This window comes from Cetorhinus maximus, chromosome 1 (assembly GCF_964194155.1).
Source record: "Cetorhinus maximus chromosome 1, sCetMax3.hap1.1, whole genome shotgun sequence".
Classification (NCBI taxonomy): domain Eukaryota; kingdom Metazoa; phylum Chordata; class Chondrichthyes; order Lamniformes; family Cetorhinidae; genus Cetorhinus; species Cetorhinus maximus.
The window spans coordinates 141697044-141720252 of record NC_135879.1 but is presented as its reverse complement, the minus strand read 5'-3'; the positions used below and the strand labels follow the sequence as shown (position 1 = coordinate 141720252).

Here is a 23209-nt window from a genome sequence, read left to right as displayed (position 1 = left end):
CTCTGCTCCTCTAGAAATTCTGCATCAACAGTGTTGTTGAGAGACTCAGTAGTCAAGCACATGGAAGAACATAAAGTTGTGCTACTTAGAGACCTACTAAACTTGGCAGAAAAAGTTAGGGGCTTGCCCATTTTAATTTAAGTGGATTTTTAACAATGTGATAAGTCTTAATTGCTGCCACACGTCTCTGTCACCAAAACTTTATGAATGCTAACTAATTTGCAAATGTGAAAGCCTAATTTCATTGGATTTTAATTATCGTTGATTTAAAAAAATAAAACATTTCTTTCTATCTCTTTTACCTCTTGCCCCCAATCCCAAATTTCTTCCCCCTTTTTATTTTGCTTTCTGTACATGATTTGACGTTGAATTAACTAACTTTAACTACACTTCCTAGTTTAGACTCTGTGTGTCTCATTAACCATTCTACAATCTGATTAGTTAAGATACACAGTTGCTTGCCCTGTTCTTCAGGTTCCAGTTCCTCTGTAGAGGCTGCCATGCTGAAATGGATTTCTTATCGCCACAAGTTGCAGTGCAAAATTCCATAGCTGCTGATCACAAAACTTGACCTTGATTTCAGATCAATCACCTTGCATCAGAACTGGAGATCTACAGGAACATAGATTTTCTCTCTTTTGCCTGGTACCATAAGCATTTGTGTGTATTTAAGGTCATTGCACCTTTTTAGTCTCTTATAGGCAGAATTTTCTTCTGCTGACTGAAATATAGCGGTAAAGAGAACAATTATTAGTCATTACAATGTGCTAAATTTTCTGACTTTTAAGCATTGCAGTCAAGTGAGATAAAGGCCTTTGGCAAAAAGATTTGTCTTGCCTTTTAGAAACAACAAAAAGAAACTAGCCAAAATATCACAGGCAGCTTCATTTGTAAAGCGGGCAATGTATCAAAAATAATTTATCAATTAAAATTTTGTTAGAGGATGAATGGCCTCCTTCAGTGCTGTAATTATTCTGATTCTATGAATTGAGAAATGTAGGCATTATGGCTCTAATTGAAGCTTAATTTAAATGAAGAATTTTAACAAATCTTTGAAAACTACATGATAAATTTAATATTTTAATGGCCATTCTAGATGTATATTTAAGTGAAATAACACAATAATAGCAAGTCAACAACAAAAAAGGAAATCAAGCAGGCAGCAGTTAATTCCCATTATACCGGTGAAAATTTAGCTCTAAGTAGATTTTGCTAAATTTTCATTATCCGAGTGCCATTTAGAATGTTATCTCATGATTGTATAAAACAGTGAATTACATATAGTGGAATTTTGTTACATGATCACCACTTATAGTTATCAGTTGTTTTTAATTATCAGAAGCTACTTTTTAAAATGACAACTGACTTAATGTTACAGCAATCATAGTGATCAGTACAGTCGGTTTGCAGTCTCTGTGGCAGTTTCCCATTGTTGGCACAGTGGCACAGCGAGGTTTTGAAACAAAAACAGTAAATATAGAAAAGAAAGATTTTAATCAATATCTTGAGAGATAAAAGCAGTTTAACTTTTTGAATATTACCCTCTAAATGAAGCCTTCATAAAAATAGAAACTTGAATAGAAACTTCATAAACTTGAAATGTTAGCTTGCCTTTTCTCTATACAGACACTAACTCGCTGTCTTTTCATAATTTTCTGATTTTATTCGGGATGTCAAATTTCGCTGTTTATTTTCATTTGCTCTGTTGTGATAATCTTATTTTAGACAATTCAGTATAGTGTTAGGAACATTGGGAGCTTACTAAGAATGGTCCAAGGTTTATTGCCCTTTTCATGATGTGGATTTGTAGCGGTCTTTTTTGACAGATGTGTGGAATGTGTTGTGGTGCAGCTAATCTCTTTGGCCAACCCACTTTATGGGCAGAATTTTGCCCTTGATGGGCGGGTAGGACCCACCGGCTTGGCGGCGGGCGGGCAGCCAATCGCTGCCGTTGAAGCGGGCCCCACCACCATTTTAAGTAGGCGGGCTGCCCAACAGAAAGCGCTATGCGCTTCCTGTGCGGTGGGTGGGGGGTGGATTCCCCAGCTGTCAGAGTGCACTCTTTCGCGCACATCTCCCTGAGACTAAGTGCTGCCTCAGGGAGTGCGCTGAAAGTTTTTGAAAGTGGAAAAATAGAAAAATAAAAAAATTATTAACACGTCCCCCTCATGTGACAATGCCACGAGATGGGACATGTTAATAAATATCACAGAAACTTTATTAAAGATTTTTAAAACTGACATGAAACCTCATCCCGCCGGTGGATGAGGTTTCATGTTTTTTCAGAAGCCTGCTGGGGCTCCTGGCCTGCCCGCCAGCCTTAAGGTTGGACGGGCAGGACCTTTAATTGATTTAACTACCCTGTCAATGTCCTCAATTGGCCGTTGACAGGTCGGCGGGCGGACAGCTGATTTCGCTGTCCGCCCGCCTTCCTGAATATTTAAATGGGGCGGGATGACGTCGGGGGTTCCCCCCGATATCATCCCGCGTCATTTTCGCGTCAGCGAGCGGGTGCCGCCCCCAGCTTGCTGACGGAAAAACTCTGCCCTATGATTAAATGTTGCCAAGGATTGCTGTCTACTGCAGGCCCACAAATGGTCCAGAGATTGTGATGTACTGGGGGGTGAGTTCTGTGCCTTTTCCTTTATTATCAGTAACAGTGATGAACTTGTCCTTGCCTTGTACAGGTACTTTGCTGGATTTTCTGTAGCTTTTTCCCCAGAATCTAGCAATAATATACAGATAGATTAGGCACTTAGGAAGCTGCTGATGCTTCTCTTTTTGCCAATTCTGAATTGTTCGCAACCACTTAATCTGTGATTGACTCCTGGAGCACTAGGCTAGATGGCTGTATCCCAGGATTGGTCGGATTTACAATGCATTCATTAAATGTTGTTTAACAAGATCATTGCACATAAGTTGCACCATTATCAGGCATTCTGATAATCCTAATGATGATCTGGACATGCAGTGATCAGTGACATTTCAATTAAATTCAAAAGACAACAAAATAATATGTGGCCCTGTTGCAAATCATTGTTTGAAATTCTCTACCACAGAAGGCTGTGGAGGCCGGGTCACTGAGTATATTCGAGAAAGAAATGGATAAATTTTTGGACATGAGGGGATATCAAGGGGTATGGAGAGAAAGCGGAAATATGGCGTTGAGGTCGAGAACAGCCATGATCATATTGAATGGCAGAGCAGGCGCGAAGAGCCGAATGGCCTACTCCTGCTCCTTGTTTCTATGTGTAAAAAGGACCTAGCATTGTTTTCAATGCAAGAAAAAAGACAACGGACTCAAAATTGCGAAGAAAAAGGGAAGCTGATGATTGCTGTGTAATGTTAAAGTGTATAGTGACTTGGAAATGTATCAATTTATAGTGCAAAAATGGTAAGTAATGGTAAGTGGCAAGTAGCTATGTACACTTGACAAAGTTTGATATGAGGTAAGGAAAGCTGGGGGTCAGCTGTAATGCCTCTACCTTCTGATAGCTTTTTGATATTCCCAAGGCTTACACATGAATAAGGCACTTTGTGGACAGCCGTGGTTTGCCAGTACCCAGGAAACCACATTCTAGCAAACAAAATAGTGACGTACTTATATTCTTTCTGTACAACTTAAAGAGCATACTTTAAAGTAATGTACACATGAATCATGCCAGTCAGAAAGGTAGTGGATTTATTTAATTTAACTGGACACAGAATATTTGTTAGTCATACAATTTAAATTATAAAAACAGCCTTTTTTGAAACAAAAGTTACCTTTATAATTGTCTTATTTAGGTGACATTTTTCTCATTTTCCCCCTTTTTTGATTTTCCTGATCTAATGAATTCCCATAAAGAGGATCATGATTTACTCACAGGTCTTCACCTGGGATGTCCAAAATCAGTTGCAAATGTCACAGACAGAATGTACTTACTGTCTTACTGCCTGTAATCAGTATGTTTTGAATGGAAAGAGGTTTTCTTTACTTAGCCTTGGAGTGTGTATTTCAATTAAATAATTCAGCAGCAAGCTTTCATGAGCTTAAAAATAGAATATCAGAGTGAGAATAACCCACTCCAAATTAACATAATGCTGCGTACTTGGTCACATGCAAGCACACACACACACACACATTGGTAACAAAGATTGGATACAGATCAAGATAGTGAGCTTTTACAAATTACAGTTAATTCAGTCTCAGATTTCTGATTTCTGATCTCCTACATGGCAGGCCTGTGGTTTCTTGAATGGATTTGATGATTTAACGTTGAAATGAAGGTCTTGTAGGGCACAGCAGATTGTGAGGTTTCTTGTAGTCAAATATCTAGATGATTGGTTCTCAGGTGAGCTTTGAAACGGTGAAGTACTTTGGCTGTTTGATGACTTGCAACTAATTTCAGAGTCTGGTTCTCAGACTGGCTGACAACTGATGGTCCTTTAAAGGCAAAGGTGCCTTTCTCGGCAACTGTTGTCTTGTCAGTGTTCGTCTTCAGTCCACCCCACAGGACAAACATCTGCAGCTGTAGCCACTTGCCCCAAGGGAACATTGGATAACCTTTGAGGAGGTGGAAGCCACAGAGGACGCAGCGTCACACCTTTGCTCCGCACCTAGCACCAGCGCGGATACAAATGCCTTGGTGGGAATGTGCGAGTTGGCTCAAAGGGATCCACACATTGGTTTGAGCACATCTCAGTCTCAAGACCAGCTCTAGGAGATTGAGATAGTGCAAGTCTCTGGCACTCGGAGGCAACCTAGATGCTGACCTGGTTTGATGACGAGCATAATTCTGTGCACTGGCACAGACAGTGGAGGAATCCATCCGGGCCATGAGCGCTGCAATCATTCACTGTACAGAACACGTGGCTTCCTCCATTGAGAGACTGGTGACTTATGGAAGACCAAACCTAGCAGCTCAGTGATGTGATGACCTGCACTCCATCACCTTGTCTCTGAGCTCTGATATCCAGAGCTTAGGCGAGAGGGGAATGAGGAGTTTGGAATCACATCCAGATCTTGGTTCCTCTCAGGAAAGCAAGTAGGGCTAAATGGCCCTCATGGCAAATCCAAAGAACTTCTGCTCTTTCATTAAGAAAAGCAAAAAGGAAGACATGGGCGTTTCAGTTATTGAAATAGACAATAGTGTTAAAAGTGACCCTAAAGGTAAAGCAGAAGCACTAAGTGATCAATTTTCCAGTGTATTTACCAGAGAAGATTTACACACATACTCAGCTTAGACAGTGACCACTTACCAGACACACTAAACCTCATTTTAAGTAAAAAAGGTGTTTTGAAATTTTTACAAGAAATAAATCCAAGTAAAGCTCCAGGTCCAGAAGTTGATGAACTGGCTCCAAGAATGACCAACCTCTTTCAAGAATCAATCAACACCGGCTACCTACCAGACCAGTAGAGACAAGCTAACATCTGTGGCATATTCACAAAAGGGGATAAAAGTCATCCAGAAAAGTACAAACTGGTGTATCTCAAGAGTGTTATTTGCAAATTGCCTGAACGTATTGTTTATTCTCATGTCATGAAGCACTTTGAAGCGCACAATATCCTGGTAAATAGCATGTTTTTCAATCAAAAAGATCCATCAAAACAAAACTGGCAGACTGTCGATGACCTAGCTTCAAGTTTCAAAAAAGATGACACTACTTGCATGGCAATAACAAATTTCTCAAAAAGCATTTGAAAAAGCTCGTCATGAAAAGCCCTTGTCCACATGTCACTTCTGTGGAATCAGCAGGACATTATTAAATTGGATCCAGCACTCCCTTACCAACAGAAGACAAAGAGTGGTGTGAGATGGGGAATCATCCTCTCCTAGAGATGTCCTCTCCAGAATGCCCCAGGGAACTGTGTTTGGGATCTTTACCCTTGTTAGCATACATAAACTAACTTCCCAACAAGCTTGTTACAAAAAAGGGTGCAGGCAACTGGTTGATTTACACATAAGGGAAAACTCAAGTTCTTATCAATTCACTGCAAGATGATCTTATGGAATTGCAAAAAAAATGGCAGGACCAATGTCAAAGAATGCGATGTAATTTTATTGCCAACAAAAAGGTGAAGTGAGAGTGACTGCTCTTGACGTCAAGGCAGCATTTGACCGAGTGCGGCATCAAGGAGCCCTAGCAAAACTGGAATCGATGAAACTCTCCACTGGTTGGAATCATACCTAGCAAAAAGGAAGATAGTTGTGGTGGTTGGAGGTCAATCATCTCAGCTCCAGGACATCAGTGCAGGAGTTCCTCAGAGTAGCGAGCTCGGCCCAACCATCTTCAGCTGCTTCATCAATGACCTTCCTTACATCGTAAGGTCAGAAGTGGGAATGTTTGCTGCTGATTGCACAATATGCAGTACCATCAAAACTCCTCTGATACTGAAGCAATCCATGTCCAGATGCAGCAAGACCTGGACAATACACAGGCTTGGGCTGACAAGTGGCAAGTAATAATCGCGCCACACAAATACCGGGCAATGATCATCTCCAACAAGGGAGAATCTAACCATCACCCCTTGATGTTTAATGGCATTACCATAACTGAATCCCCACTATCAACATCCTGGGGATTATCATTGACCAGAAACTGACTTGCACTAGCCACATAAATTTTGTGGCTACAAGATCAGGCGAGGTAACTCGCCACCTGACTCCCCAAAGCCTGTTTACCACCTACAAAGCACAAGTCAGGAGTGTGATAGAATACTCTCCACTTGCCTGGATGAGTGCGGCTCCAACAACACAAGAAGCTTGACACCATCCAGGACAAAGCAGCCCACTTGATCGGCACCCCTTCTATTCGCTCTTTCCACTGCCGACGACAAGTGGCAACAGTGTGTACCATCTACAAGATGCACTGCAAGAACTCACAGGAAACAGCTATCTTCACCTGTTGCTCAAATATTTGAGATAGATTACCCTGGAAAGGCAAGATGAGGTAGGCTGGGCACTTTTCAAGGTCGAAAGTGAAGGTCCTAGGCCAGTTCATGAGTCTGCGTAATAAACAGTGCAAAATGATCTGATCAGGGTAGCCATTATCCTGCTAAAGGTGGAACTAGCTGTTTCGCACTGCGACTATGCAGTTTCAAGATGAGTGGTATTTACCACTAACAGGATGCTGCCGTCAAGCCAAAAAAATATTCTGCCTATCGCACAAATGAGTAACATGATATATGATTTTCAGTGCCAGTGTGTGATGCTAAGTATGTAGGCCGTACGTCCCTAAGACTGGCAGATCGTATCAAACAGCATGTCTTAGCTGTTGTTCATAATGGGGAAGGGTACGGACTGTACCCAACCAGCCCGTGGTTTTACAACTTAAAACACAATGCCCTACATTAGATGTGATTCTGTGATTGGACGTAATTTGCTAAATAATCCTCAGTGTGCTACGAATTACGCTGACAAACCAATTTAAGATTGTTAGTCGGGTTCACAATGTTGCACATTTGCATGTAATTGAAGCTGCATATATTAATACACAGGGCCCTGTTCTTTGCAGACAGAAAGAACATGTACACACATTGTGCCTGTTTCAGCTAACAGCCATTCGCTGATGCATTCCTCAGGACAATGCCTTTACCAATCAGGGTCAAGTTGCCTGGTTCAAATTCCGAACAATGCTTGGTAGTTAACTGTCAGTCGCCATCAATTGGCGCATTCTCCTGGCGATGCCTCTACCAATCAGAGCCCACTTGCCAACCAATCAGTGCACTCTTTTCATACAGTATAAATTGTTGTTTGCCTCTTGTATTGGTATTCTTGTGAAGCATTCTGATCAGTACGAGACGAAAAACTTGGACGTTTCTCTTTTTTCAGCAATACTCAAGTTTTGTACCACCAAACGACTACTTGGCTCCTTCAACTCAGTAAGCTAGCCAGCAGCGGTGGATCATGCAACTACACTTGACGCATAACATCACCTTTTGACAAAACCACTGAAATATAGACATCTTCAAGGCGATAAGATAAATAACGATAGATTATTTCCAGAATTTAGTTGGACAGTAATGAATGGGCACAAATTAAATCAAAGAAAAAATTTCATGACCGAGGGTAGTTGGAATATGGAATTTTCTGTCAAGGCTCCATTGTTGAGGCAGAATTTGTAAATGTCTAAAAAGAAGTCTCATAGTCAGTTAGAAAAAGAGTAATGTTTAAGGATGTGGGGAGTGTGTAGAAAAGTGAGATTGGACTAGGTGGCTCCTGGAGAAAAATGCCAAATTGATGAGTTGAAAGACCTGTTTCTGTTCTGTTACATATCTAGTGTTCAAGATTGATGTGGTGATGTCTCATCCTGTAATTTTCATCTCCTGATGTGGAAGGGCCTGACCTACACTCTAACTAACAGAGGAATAGAAGGGAAACCGAACCTATATCCTATTTATTATGACAATGTGTGTTACAGTTCCAACAATCTTTGCTGTCTGGTGATATTTTTAAATTTTGTAACCTTATTTTTGTGACCTATTTTCACAACCCTGCTAATTTGGGTTTCTTATACATCCAAAAAGTTTATCGCGCATTGTCTTGCTGAGGTAGATGTGGTTTCACTGCCACTCTCTGCCTTCGCACAGTCAGTCATTTCAATCAGGTAGAGTTTTCTAAATTAATTACAAATCTCTCTTGGAAAGCAGTATTCACTTGTTTTTTGATTTCTGTTATGGGATTCAGAAATTTTTAACTTGATCTTATTTTCTACAGGAATGTGCGCAGTATTTCCATGAAGTGAAAGATAAAGACATAAAACATGCACTTGCTGGACTTTTTGTGGAAATTCTGATTCCTGTAGCCGCTGTAAGTATCTTCTGTTCTAACACTTCATAAAGAGAAATGGCTAATAGCACAACTGACAAATGTTGTTAAAAACAAAAATAAAAATACCTGGAAAAACTCAGCAGGTCTGGCAGCATCTGCGGAGAGGGACACAGTTAACGTTTCGAGTCCGTATGACTCTTCAACAGAACTGAGATGGCGCAGGAGGGAGGGCTTCATGTTTCTTGACAATTGGGCTCTGTTCCAGGGAAGGTGGGACCTGTTCCGATGGGACAGTTTGCACCTGAACTGGAGGGGGACTAACATCCTTGCGGGTAGGTTTGCTAGTGCTGCTCCGGGGCGTTTAAACTAGATTTGCAGGGGGAGGGGAACCAGAGTGTTAGAGCAGATAGTGAAGTGGAGGAGGATAAAGGTCAAGCGAGGAATGCATGTATAGACAGAAATCAAGGGTCCGTACGTGATAGAAATGTTCTCAGGTGCATCTATTTCAATGCAAGGAGTATTGTCGGAAAGGCAGACGAACTTAGGGCGTGGATTGGCACGTGGGATTACGACATTATTGCTATTAGTGAGACTTGGTTGCAGGTGGGACAGGACTGGCAGCTCAATGTTCCGGAGTTTCGTTGTTTCAGACGTGATAGAGGGGGCGGGATGAAAGGGGGAGGAGTGGCATTACTAGTCAGGGAAAATATCACAGCTGTGCATCAGCAGGACAGCCCGGAGGGCTCGTCTACAGAGGCCATATGGGTGGAGCTGAGGAATGGGAAAGGTGCGACCACACTAATAGGGTTGTATTATAGACCGCCCAATAGTCAGAGAGAATTGGAGGAGCAAATCTGTAGAGAGATAGCAGACCGATGTAAGAAACAGAAAGTTGTGATGGTAGGAGATTTTAACTTTCCACATATTGACTGGGACTCCCATACTGTAAAAGGGCTGGATGGCTTGGAGTTTGTCAAATGTGTTCAGGAAAGTTTTCTAAATCAATATATAGAGGTACCAACGAGAGAGGATGCAATACTTGATCTCCTATTAGGGAACCAGACAGGTCAGGTGACAGAAGTATGTGTAGGCGAACATTTTGGGTCCAGTGACCACAATGTCATTAGTTTTAAGCTAATTATGGATAAGGATAGGTCTGGTCCTCGAGTTGAGATTCTAAATTGGAGAAAGGCCAATTTTGTGGAAATGAGAAAGGATCTAGGAAGAGTGGATTGGCATAAGTTGTTTTCTGGCAAGGATGTGTTCAGTAAGTGGAAGGCATTCAAAGGTGAAATTTTGAGAGTGCAGAGTTTGCATGTTCCTGTCAGGATTAAAGGCAAAGTTAACAGGCATAGGGAACCTTGGTTTTCAAGGGATATTGGCGATCTGGTTAAGAAGAAGAGAGAGGTGTATAGCAGGTATAGGCAACAAGAAGCAAATGAGGTACTTGTAGAGTATAGAAAATGTAAGAAAATACTAAAAAAGGAAATCAGGAAGGCAAAAAGAAGACATGAGGTTGCTTTGGCAGATAATGTGAAGGTAAACCCGAAGGGTTTCTACAAGTATATTAAGAGTAAAAGGATAGTAAGGGACACAATTGGTCCCCTTGAAGATCAGAGTGGTCATCTATGTGTGGAGCCTCACGAGATGGGGGAGATCTTAAACAGTTTTTTTGCATCAGTATTTACTCAGGAAACTGGCATAGTGTATAAGGAAGGAAGGGAAACAAGCAGTAGTTTCATGGAACATATAGAGATTAAAGAGGAGGAGGTGCTTGCTGCCTTACAGAAAATAAAGGTAGATAAATCCCCCGGGCCTGACATGATATTCCCTCGGACCTTGAGGGAGACTAGTGTAGAAATTGCAGGGGCCCTGGCAGAAATATTTAAAATGTCCTTAGCCACGGGTGAGGTGCCGGAGGATTGGAGGGTAGCTCATGTTGTTCCGTTGTTTAAAAAAGGCTCCAAAAGTAAACCAGGTAATTACAGGCCAGTGAGCCTGACGTCAGTAGTAGGTAAATTATTGGAAGGTGTTCTGAGGGATCGGATATATAATTATTTGGACATCCAAGGGCTGATTAAGGATAGTCAGCATGGCTTTGTGCGTGGTAGGTCGTGTTTGACGAACCTTGTAGAGTTTTTCGAGGAGGTTAACAAGAAAGTAGATGAAGGAAAGGCTGTGGATGTTGTCTACATGGACTTTAGTAAGGCCTTTGACAAGGTCCCACATGTGAGGTTAGTTCAGAAAGTTCAGACACTTGGTATCCATGGAGAGGTTGTAAACTGGATTCGAAATTGGCTGTGTGGGAGAAGACAGAGAGTGGTAGTGGATGATTGCTTCTCAGACTGGAGGTCTGTGACTACTGGTGTGCCTCAGGGATCTGTACTGGGACCATTGTTGTTTGTTGTCTATATCAATGATTTGGATGATAATGTGGTGAATTGGATCAGCAAGTTTGCTGATGACACTAAGATTGGAGGCGTTGTGGACAGCGAGGAAGGCTTTCAAAGCTTGCAGAGAGATCTGGACCAACTGGAAAAATGGGCCAGAAAATGGCAGATGGAATTAAATGCGGAAAAGTGTGAGGTGTTGCATTTTGGAAGGACAAACCAAGGTAGGACATACACAGTAAATGGTAGGGCACTGGGGAGTGCGGAGGAACAAAGGGATCTGGGAATTCAGATACATAATTCCCTGAAAGTGGCGTCACAGGTGGACAAGGTTGTAAAGAAAGCTTTTGGCATACTGGCCTTCATAAATCAAAGTATTGAGTATAGGAGTTGGGATGTTATGGTGAGGTTGTATAAGACATTGGTGAGGCCAACTTTGGAGTATTGTGTGCAGTTCTGGTTGCCTAACTACAGGAAGAATATCAGTAAGATTGAGAGAGTGCAGAGAAGATTTACTAGGATGTTGCCGGGTCTTAAGGAGTTGAGTTACAGGGAAAGATTAAACAGGTTAGGACTTTATTCCTTGGAGAGTAGAAGAATGAGGGGAGATATGATCGAAGTTTACAAAATTGTGAGGGGTATAGACAGAGTAAATGCGAATAGGCTCTCCCCTCTTAAATTAGGAGAAATAAACACAAGAGGACATGGCTTTAGGGTGAAAGGAGAAAGGTTTAGGGGGAACTTCTTCACTCAGAGAGTGGTGAGAGTGTGGAACGAGCTACCATCTGACGTGGTAAATGCGGGCTCACTCTTAAGTTTTAAGAATAAATTAAATAGATACATGGATGGGAGAGGTCTGGAGGGTTATGGACTAAGTGCAGGTCAATGGGACTAGCGGAATAATATTTCGGCACAGACTAGAAGGGCCGAATGGCCTGTGTTCTGTGCTGTAGTGTTCTATGGTTCTAACTAATTAAAAATAGAAGAGAGGTGAAATATAAGCTGGTTTGGGTGGTGGTGGTGGGGGTGGGGGGGAGGTGGAGGAGGAGGAGGAGACAGGTAGAGCTGGATAGAGGTCCAGTGATAGGTGGAGATAGCCAAAAGATGTCATAGACAAAAGGACAAAGAGGTGTTGAAGGTGGTGATATTATCTAAGGAATGTGCCAATTAAGGTTAGAAAGCAGGACAAGCAAGGTACAGATAGCCCTTGTGGGGGTGGGGTGGGGTGAAGGAATTGAAAAAGGCTAAAAGGTAGAGATAAAACAATGGATGGAAATACATTTAAAAATAATGGAAATAGGTGGGAAAAGAAAAATCTATATAAATTATTGGAAAAAGGAGGGGGGGGATCGGAAAGGGGGGCGCGATGGAGGAAAGAGTTCATGATCTAAAATTGTTGAACTCAATATTCAGTCCGGAAGGCTGTAAAGTGCCTAGTCGGAAGATGAGGTGTTGTCCCTCCAGTTTGCGATGAGCTTCACTGGAACAATGCAGCAGGCCAAGGATGGACATGTGGGCATGAGAGCAGGGTGGAGTGTTGAAGTGGCAAGCAAAATGGAGGTCTGGGTAATGCTTGCGAACAGACCGAAGGTGTTCTGCAAAGCGGTCACCCAGTGTGCGTTTGGTCTTTCCAATGTAGAGGAAACCGCATTGGGAGCAACGAATGCAGTAGACTAAATTGAGGGAAGTGCAAGTGAAATGCTGCTTCACTTGAAAGGAGTGTTTGGGCCCTTGGACAGTGAGGAGAGGGGAAGTAAAGGGGCAGGTGTTGCACCTTCTGCGGTTGCATGGGAAGGTGCCGTGGGAGGGGGTTGAGGTGTAGGGCTTGATAGAGGAGTGGACCAGGGTGTCCCGGAGGGAACGATCCCTGCAGAATGCCGCCGGGGGGGGGGGGTGAAGGGAAGATGTGTTTGGTGGTGGCATCATGCTGGAGTTGGCAGAAATGGCGGAGGATGATCCTTTGAATGCAGTGGCTGGTGGGGTGATAAGTAAGGACACGGGGGACTCCGTCGCATCTGTTCTGATGGTGCCACTTTCAAAAACAGTTCCTCTGACATGTCTTCCTTCTTCCTTAACCGAGGTTTTCCACCCACGGTTGTTGACAGGGCCCTCAACCGTGTCCGACCCATCTCCCGCGCATCCGCCCTCACACCTTCCTCTAGGGCTATCTGTACCTTGCTTGTCCTGCTTGCTACCCTTAATTAACACATTCCTTAGATAATATCACCACCTTCAACACCTCTTTGTCCTTTTGTCTATGACATCTTTTGGTTATCTCCACCTATCACTGGCCCTCTACCCAGCTCTACTTGTCCCACCTTAAACCAGCTTATATTTCACCTCTTCTATTTTTACTTAGTTCTGTTGAAGAGTCATACGGACTCGAAACGTTAACTGTGTTCCTCTCCGCAGATGTTGCCAGACCTGCTGAGTTTTTCCAGGTATTTTTATTTTTGTTTTGGATTTCCAGCATCCACAGTATTTTGCTTTTATTTTGACAAATGTTGGCCTGCACATTTTTGGAAAACTTAATTATTCTGTAGCTACGTTCGTGTTTTGTCTTGTAGGAAGATGCTTTTTTAATTTTTCAGGCAAATGTCTGACAGAATAGAAGTAACATTGGGATTAATATTCAGATGATCAACTTTAGACTTTTAAAAAAAATCAAACATAGTTTACTGGTTTCCAATATACTCATGAGTTCATCATAGCTAAATAGTGCAAAGGTATTCTTTTTAATTCTATGAAACATAATTTTTCACTACAGATATTATTGACAATTTAACATAGAAAATGTGATTCGTATGTAATCATTTAATGAATCATATGGTAACTTCTCTTTAAAGGATTAAAATATCATTAATAGTCATTTGTAGTACAGAAGTTGAGTATTACTGAAAAAAGACAAATGCTTTCTAAGCTTTTCATGATGCGTTATCAGGATAGCTCGCAAGAAATTACCAAAGTAACCGGAAAACAACAATTTATACTGCATGAGAAGAGAGTGCTGATTGCTTGGAAAGTGAACTCTGGTGGAGGCGTTGCCATGGAAAATGCAGCATAGAGCAGTTAGCTGCCTAACTTTGTTCAAATTCAAACTGGGTAAGTTGACCCTGATTGGTCAAGGCATTGCCCTGGGAAATGAACCAGGGAATGACTTTTCCCTAAGCTTTTTAGAAGAAAAAGGTGCAAAACGTGCACGTCCTTCCGTTTGCAAATGACAGGGCCCTATGTGTGAATATATGTGGCTTTCAGCATGCATAAGTGAGCCCGACTGACAATCTTAAATTGGTTTTCAGTGTAATTCTTAGCACAATCAGAATTCTTTAGTAAGTGTTGTCCAATCATGGAATCACATCCAATGTTGGACACTGTTTTGAGTTTTGCAAACATGGGCTGGTTGGTTATGATCAGTACTTTGCCTGTTACGAGCAGCTGAAGAGGTGTGCTGTTTGATATGGTCCACCAGTCATTGGAGCGTGCAGCTTATATACTTAGCATCACATTGGCACTGAAATTCGTATACCACATTGCTCATTTATGTGATAAGTAGAACATCTTTTTGGCTTGATGGCAGCATCCTGTTAGTGGAGGATACCACTTATTGCTACTGCATAATAACAATTGCTTAAATTTTTGATACACCTTACTCTTCCAGGAGATTCTGAGTTAGACTGGGAACTTTTCAGGACCAAAAGTGTCAGCCTTGGCCTCATTCATGAGTTTGCGTGATATACAGTGAGTGATGATCTGATCAGGGTAACCATTGTCTCGTAGAATGACTTTGATGCGCCCTATTTCAGCATTATGCTTGTACGGTGAGCAAATGGCTCGGGCCCTATTTATAAGATTGCCAATAAGGCCAATCTTACAGCATGTGGAGGTAGGCTTGCGGTAGACACTGTTAGAGAACCCATTGGCAGAATTCTCAACTAGCCCATCAAGGAGAGGGGGCTCATGTGACTAATGCATTTCAATGGTAAACGAGTTCAGAATGAAGCCCATTAAGGTGTGTAAGGAAGTTCTTACACGCAGCTGCGGATTCAAACATATCATCTATGTATCGGAAATATGCAAGGGATAGGATATTAAGTGTCATTCCATCGAAGATGCGTTTCTCATGGAAACCGATGAAGATGTTTCCAAGAGCTGGGTGTACGTGGTGTTTTTAAAACTGAACTCAACCGCATGAGTTGCTGAGTTCGTAAGTTCAATGAATACAGAGTCAGATAGACTGGGCATCCATAAGGTGCTGTGGGCCATCAGCAGTAGCAGAATTGTGCTCGAACACAATCTGTAACTTCATGGCCCAGCATAACCCCCACTCTACCATTACCATCAAGCCAGGGGATCAACCCTGGCTCAGTGAAGAGTGCAGGAGGGCATGCCAGGAGCAGCACCAGGCATACCTAAAAATAAAGTGAGGTGTCAACCTGACGAAGCTATGAGACAGGACTACTTGCGTGCTAAACAGCATAAGAAGCAAGTGATAGACAGGGTTAAGTGATCACACAACTAATGGATCAGATCTAAGCTAATCAGTACTGCCAGATCCAGTTTGTGAATGGTGGTAGACAATTAAACAGCTCACTGGAGGAGAAGGCTCCTTAAATATCCCCGTCCTCAATTATGCGGGAGCCCAGCACATCAGTGCAAAAGATAAGGCTGAAGCATTTGCAACAACCTTCAGCCAGACATGCTGAGTGGATGATCCATCTCAGCCTCCTCCGGAGGCCCCCAGCATCACAGATGCCAGTCGTCAGCCAATTTGATTCACTCCACGTGATATCAAGAAACGGCTGAAGGCACCGGATAAGTGCAAAGGCTATGGGCCCTGGCAATATTCCAGCAATAGTACTGATAACTGTGCTTCAAAACTTGCCACGCCCCTAGCCGAGCTGTTCCAGTACAGCTACAACGCTGGCACCTATCTGGCTATGTGGAAAATTGCCCAGATATGTCCGGTACTCAAAAAGCAGGACAAATCCAACCTGGCCAATTACTCGGCCCCATCAGTCTACTCTCGATCATCAGTAAAGTAACGGAAGGGGTCATCAACAGTGCTATCAAGCGGCACTTGCTTAGCAATAACCTGCTCACTGACGCCCAATTTGGGTTCCGCCAGCCACTCAGTTCCTGACCTCATTACAGCCTTGATTCAAACATGGACAAAAGAGCTGAACTTCTGAGGTGAGGTGAGAGTGACTGCCCTTGACATCAAGGCAGCATTTGACCGAGTGTGGCATCAAGGACTCCTCGCAAAACTGGAGTCAATTGGAATCAGGGGGAAAACTCTCCACTGGTTGGAGTCATACTGAGCACAAAGGAAAATAATTGTGGTTGTTGGAGGTCAGTCATTTCAGCTCCAGGGCATCACTGCAGGAGTTCCTCAGGATAGTGTCCAAGGCCCAAGCACCTTCAGCTGCATCAATGACCTTCATTCCATAAAAGGTCAGAAGTGGGGATGTTCGTTGATGATTGAGCAATGTTCAGCGCCATTCACGACTCAGATACTGAAGCAGTCCATGCTCAAATGCAGCAAGACCTGGACAATATCTAGGCTTGTGCTGACAAGTGGCAGGTAACATTCGTGCCACATAATGCCAGGCAATGACCATCTCCAGCAGAAGAGAATCTGACCATCACCCCATGATGTTCAATAGCATTACCACCACTGAATCCCCCACTATCAACATGCTGGGGGTTACCTTTGGCCAGAAACTGAAGTGCACTAGCCATATAAATACTGTGGCCAAGAGCAGGTCAGAGGCTAGGAATCCTGTGACAAATAACTCACTTCCTGACTCCCCAAAGCCTGTCCACCATCTACAAGGCACAAGCCAGGAGTGTGATGGAATACTCCCCATTTGCTTGAATGAGTGCAGCTCCCACAATACTCAAGAAGTTTGACACCGTCCAGGACAAAGCAGCCCACTTGATTGGCACCACATCCACAAACATTCACTCCCTCCACCACCAATGCACAGTAGCAGCAGTGTGTACCATCTACAAGATGCACTGTAGAAATTCACCAAGGCTCCTTAGACAGCATCTTCCAAACCCATGGCCACTACCATCTAGAAGGACATGAGCAGCAGACAGATGGGAGCACCACCACCTGGAAGTTCCCCTCCAAGTCACACACCGTCCTGACGTGCAACTATATTGCCTTTCCTTCACTGTTGCTTCATCAAAATCCTGGAACTCTCTTCCTAAAAGCACTGTGGGTGTACCTACACCACATAGGCTGCAGCGGTTCAGGAAGGCAGCTGCTCACCACCTTCTCAAGGGCAACTATGGATGGGCAATAAATGCTGGCCCTGCCAGGGAAGCCCACATCCCGTTAATGAATAAAAAAAATTAATGGTGGTGCATCTAGATCGTCGTGGTATAGTGACGCGGTGCAAATATCTATGGTTCCCTTGAGTGGTACGTTGGTGAATAGGTTAGCAATGTTGAACGAATGCATGGACATGGCATCGCTTTCGATATGCAAATCCTGTGTGGTCTTCGCAAAAGTTGAAGGTGTCTTTCACTGTATGTGGAAAGCTGGCTCAGAACTGGTTGTATTAACTCACCCAACCATTTGACCAATTTATTTTGTGCAGAACCAGTCATGGATCAGAGGGCATTAATGGGATATCACTTTTGTAAGTCTTGGGCAGTCCATACTTACACGGTTGCAGGGAGCTATGAGGAGAAATTCTATCATAAATACCACTTGGCAGCTTGTTACTCTTACAGAAGTCCAACAAGTGTTTTGTCAATGGGTTCTCTACTACTGTCTACTGCAAGCCTACCTTCACTGGCTAGTATACATGTTGGGATTTCTCCAGTTCCATGTGCTATCAGATTGGCCTTATCGGTAACCTTGCAAATAGGGCCCGAGCCATTTCTTCACTGTGCAAGCTTGATGCTGAAATAGGACGCATCAAAACCATCCGATGGAATAATGGCTACATGAAGAAGAACCACAGAAAAGTTACGGCGCAGAAAGAGGCCATTCAGCCCATCGTGTCTGCGCTGGCCAAAAAAGAAACTATCCAATTATTTTAATCACATTTTTCAGCACCTGGTGCATAGTCTTGCAGGCTACATCAACTCAGGTGCCTCTTAAATGAGTTGAGCATTTCAGCCTCAACCATTAATTCAGGCAGTGAATTCCACATGTCGTCTGCCCTGTGGGTGAAAAAATTTTCCCTCACATCCCCTCTAATCCTTCTCCCAATTCTCCCTCAAATCTTTGCCTCCTAGTAATTGACCCCTCACTTTGGGAAAACAGGTTTTTCCTGTTTACCTTATCTAGGCCCCTCTTAATTTTGTACACCTCAATTACTCACCCCTCAGCCTCCATAACCCCAGTCTCTATAACCTTCTCTCATAACTGCAATTTTCAATCCCTGGCAACATTCTTGTAAATCTCCCCTGTACTCTCTCCAGATCAATTATGTCCTTCCTGTAATGTGCTGATCAGAGCTGTACACAAAATTCCATCTGTGGCCTAACCAGTGTTTTGTACAGTTGCAACATTACATCCCTGCTTTTGTATTCAATACCTCGCCCAATAAAGGAAATAATTTCATATGCTTTCCTTTCCACCTTATCCATCTGTCCTGCCATCGTCAGGGACCTGTGGACATGCACTCCAAAGTCTCTCACTTCCTCAAACCCTCTTAATACCCTCCCATTTATTGAGTGTTTCCTTGCTTTGTTTGCCCTCCCCAAATGCATTACCTCACACTTTTCTGGATTAAATTCCATTTGCCACTTTTCTTCCCACTCAACCAAACCATGGATATCATTCTGGAGTCCACAGCATTCTTCTTCACTAGCAACTACATGGCCATTTTTTGTGTCATCTGCAAGTTTCTCAATCAGACCTCCCACATTTAAATCCAAATTAATAATATACACAACAAACAACAAGGGCCCCAACACTGAGCCCTGTGGAACGCCACTGAAAACCGCTTTCCATTTGCAAAGAATCCACTGACCATTACCTTTTGTTTCCTGTCGCTGAACCAATTTTGGATCCAACTTGCCACCTTTCCCTGTATCCCATGGGATCTCACTTTTCTGACCATAATGTATATCGCACAAAATCATGAATGGGCCTAAGGTCCACCACATTTGGTCCTGAAAACTGCCCAATCTACCTCAGATTACTCTGGAAGGGTAAGGTGGCTCAAAAATTTGAGCAACAGGTGAAGCTAGCCGGTGCACATCATTACTATGCAGTAACATCAGGAGTGGTGTTCTCCACTAACAGGATGCTGCCGTTAAGCCAAAAATATGACCTGCCTGTCACACAAATAAGCAATGCATTATACGAATTTCAGTGCGGGTGTGATGCCAGGTGCACAGGCCCGTATGTCCCAATGTTTGGAAAGATTGGCCGATAGTATCAAACAGCACGCCTTTTCAGCTGTTCGCAACAGGCAAAGTACTGACCATAACCAACAAGGCTGTGCTTGCAAAACTCAAAACATAGTGTCCAACATTAGATGTGGTTCTGCAATTGGACAACACCTGCTAAACAATCCTGATTGCGCCAAGAATTACACTGTAAACCAATTTAAGATAGTCAGTCAGGCTCGCTGTATGGCTCACTTATGCATGCTGGAAGCCACATATATTCACATGCAAGGCCCTTTCCTTTGCAGACAGAAGGAACATGTGCACACTTTGCACCTTTCTCATCTAAACAAAAACTTAGGGAATAGCCAATCTCGGGTTTATTCGCCAGGGCAATGCCTTGACCAACCAGTGTCGACTTGCCTGGCTCGAATTTGAATAATGTTGGGCAGCTATCTGCTCCATGCTGCATTCTCTATGGCACTGCCTCCACCAGTCAGAGTCTACTTGCCAACCAATCAGCACTCTTTTCTCATGCAGCATAAATTATTGTTCCCCGTTACAGTTTGGTAACTTCTTGCAAGTTACCTTGAGTGCAAGGTGAAAAGTTTAGATAGCATGTGTCTTTCTTCAGCAATACTAAAATATCATTCTATTGTCAAAAAAGAATAAGAGATCAATTTGGTCCATATATTATAATTAAAGGACCTGTAGTATTGTATCTGAATGTATAGAGTAAATGTGCGATCAGAAGCTCAGTGCATGATGAGTAAAGTTTGGAAAAGCTCTTTAGACAGATTGCTGTCATTAGGGACCGCAAGAAGGTTATGTCATTTAGTAAGATCAGTAACATGGTTATATTAACACCATGATAAGTTACAATCTATAGTGAGATAATTACTGCAGCTTCAAGATTCAAGAACACCTAGCAAAATTAATGGAAATTTTCACTTACAAAATGCACTTAAAGTGGGCAGAGACTTACAGTTTAGTGCAATAACTGTACTTAGCCTGAACATTGCTATTTCATTGTCATCTGAAAATTCCAGACCTTAAAAATAGAATAGGGCAACTACTTTTTCAGAGAGTTAATTTAAGGCTCTTTTTGTTTTTAGAACACAGGCTTTTCCAATTAATGAAAGAGTGTGTCTCTCACAGCAAGTAAATACAAAGATTTGGTTCTTTTCTGTGTTGTTCAATCTGAGCTTTTGACCCAAGACTGACTTGTCAATTACTGGATCATCAACGCTAGTTTGGGCTCGACCAGATCCAATTGACTCTGAGCCCAGACATGGATGCAGGGTGAAAGCCTGAAATAGATTCTATACCTCCACCACAAGGGCTGTAATGTTTCAAGTACAAGATGCAGCACCATCTTTTCAGAGAAACTAGGGATTGATGCAGTTTTCCAAACCCTGTTCACATTCTGAAAATTACATTTTCAAATAGCAGCAGTCTCAGACAGGATGCAAAATGTCTTGATCTTTCTTAAAGCCACTACTTTTCATATTATCAGCCAACTACCACCCCATCAGCCTACTCTTGGTCATCAGTAAAGTGATTGAAGGGGTCATCAACAGTGCTATCAAGCAGCACTTGCTTAGCAATAACCTGCTCACTGACACTCAGTTTGGGTTCTAGCAGGGTTACTCAGCTTCTGACCTAATTGCAACCTTGGTTCAAATATGGACAGAAGAGCTGAGCTCCAGAGGTGAGGTGAGAGTGACTGCCCTTGACATCAAGGCAGCATTTGACCAAGTGTGGTGTTAAGGAGCCCTAACAAAACTGGGGCAATGGAAATTGGTGTTGGGGGGGGGGAACTCTCCATTAGTTGGAGTCATATTTAACACAAAGTAAGATGGTTGTAGTGGTTGTAGGTCAATCATCTCAGTTCCAGGACATCAGTGCAGGAGTTCCTCAGGGCATTGTCCTAGGCCCAACCATCTTCAGTTGCTTCAACAATGACCTTCCTTCCAATAAAGTCAAAAGTGAGAATGTTTGCTGATGATTGCACAATGTTCAGCACCATTTGTAACTTATCAGATACTGAAACAGTCCACGTCCAAATACAGCAAGACCTGGACATTATCCAGGCTTGGGCTGACAAGTGGCAAGTAACATTGATGCCGCACAAGTGCCAGGCAATGATCATCTCCAACAAGAGAGAATCCAACCATCCCTCACTGTCATCATCCTGCGGGTTATCATTGACCAGAAATTGGACTGGACTAGCCATATAAATACTGTGGCTACAAGAGCAGGTCAGAGGCTTGGAATCCTGTGGCAAGTAACTCACTTCCTGACTCCCCAAAGTCTGCCACCATCTACATGACACAAGTCAGGAGTGTGATGGAATACTCTCCACTTGCCTGGAGGAGTGCAATTCCAACAACACTCAGGAAGCTTGACACCATCCAGGATAAAGCAGCCCGCTTGATTGGCACCCCTACTACAAGCATTCACTCTCTCCACCACCGATGCACAGTAGCAGCAGTGTGTACCATCTACAAGATGCACTGCAGGAACTCGCCATGCCTCCTTAGACAGCACCTTCCAAACCCACGGCCGTTACCATCAAGGACAAGGGCAACAGACAGATGGGAACACCACCACCTGGAAGTTCCCCTCCAAGCCACTCACCACCCTGACTTGGAAATATATCGCTGATCCTTCACTGTCGCTGAGTCAAAATCCTGGAACTCCCTCCCTAACAGCACTGTGGGTGTAGCTACACCACATGGGCTGCAGCATTTTAAGAAGGCAGCCCACCACTGCCTACTGAAGGGCAATTAGGGATGGGCAATAAATGCTGGCCTAGCCAGGGATGCCCACATCCCATTAATGAATAAAAAAAAATGTACAGGCACAGCATTGACAAAGCCAGTAGATAGACCAGACTGCAATGATGGGACAAATCTGTGCAAGTTTAAAACACAGTTGTGTTCCCTTGCACATCCATCATAATATCAGTTACTGAGTTGCCATGAATCTCTGGGACAGCACCAACTCGGAAGTTGTAATATGTGGAGGCTTACACATGTATAGATTCTGAAAAGGATGATGACTTCAATGTAATGTAAGAGAAAAAGGGCAGCTCACTACTACCTTCTCAAGGGGAATTAGGGATGGGCAACAATTGCTAGTCTTGCCAGGCACAGCCACAGCCCAGTAAAGAAGAAACAAAATGCCTTTTGTTTTCATGGCACCTAGTATTAGGATACTGCACTAATCTCTCACAACTTGGCTGTCTAGGCTGTTAAAAATGAAGTGAATGTGCCATGTCTGAAGAATTTTGTAGAGATGCTCTATCAGACCACCTTTGAGCTTTCATCAAGAAAGAAACATTCATTGGTAAGTGCTTTGAAATTGTCATGTTTGGGTTGAATGTGAATCTTGCTCTTCTAAATTACTTCACCTTCCTTATTTCAAAGTATATCTTTTACTTTTTTAAAGCAAGATGTAGCAGCTCAGACTAATAACCCGCATAGAATGTACCTCAGCACAGCTTGCATAATCCTGATCTCACATTGGGGGGCACAAGACTGTGACGGCTAGATTTGCAAAGCGTTAGGTGTAATTACTTTGGCTTTAGTTTACTCAATTAATTTTAAACTATTTTGACCTGCATAGCTCTTACATTTAAAAAAGACACAGCTCCATACATTTAAATGAAACTTTTTATCTGCCTCACCATTGTGAATGATGAGG

General features: G+C 42.9%; 1 protein-coding gene across 12 annotated transcripts in view; it reads left to right on the top strand.

Annotated features, from left to right (window-relative positions):
- Positions 1-23209, top strand: part of fryl (furry homolog, like) — a 594162-nt gene that overhangs the window by 261088 nt on the left and 309865 nt on the right. For all 12 annotated transcript variants that reach the window (XM_078547597.1, XM_078547607.1, XM_078547572.1 and 9 more), the window contains 2 exons: positions 8703-8795; positions 22754-22852. In XM_078547597.1, the coding sequence (XP_078403723.1) occupies positions 8703-8795; positions 22754-22852 (192 nt within the window). The remainder of the gene's footprint in view (positions 1-8702; positions 8796-22753; positions 22853-23209) is intronic.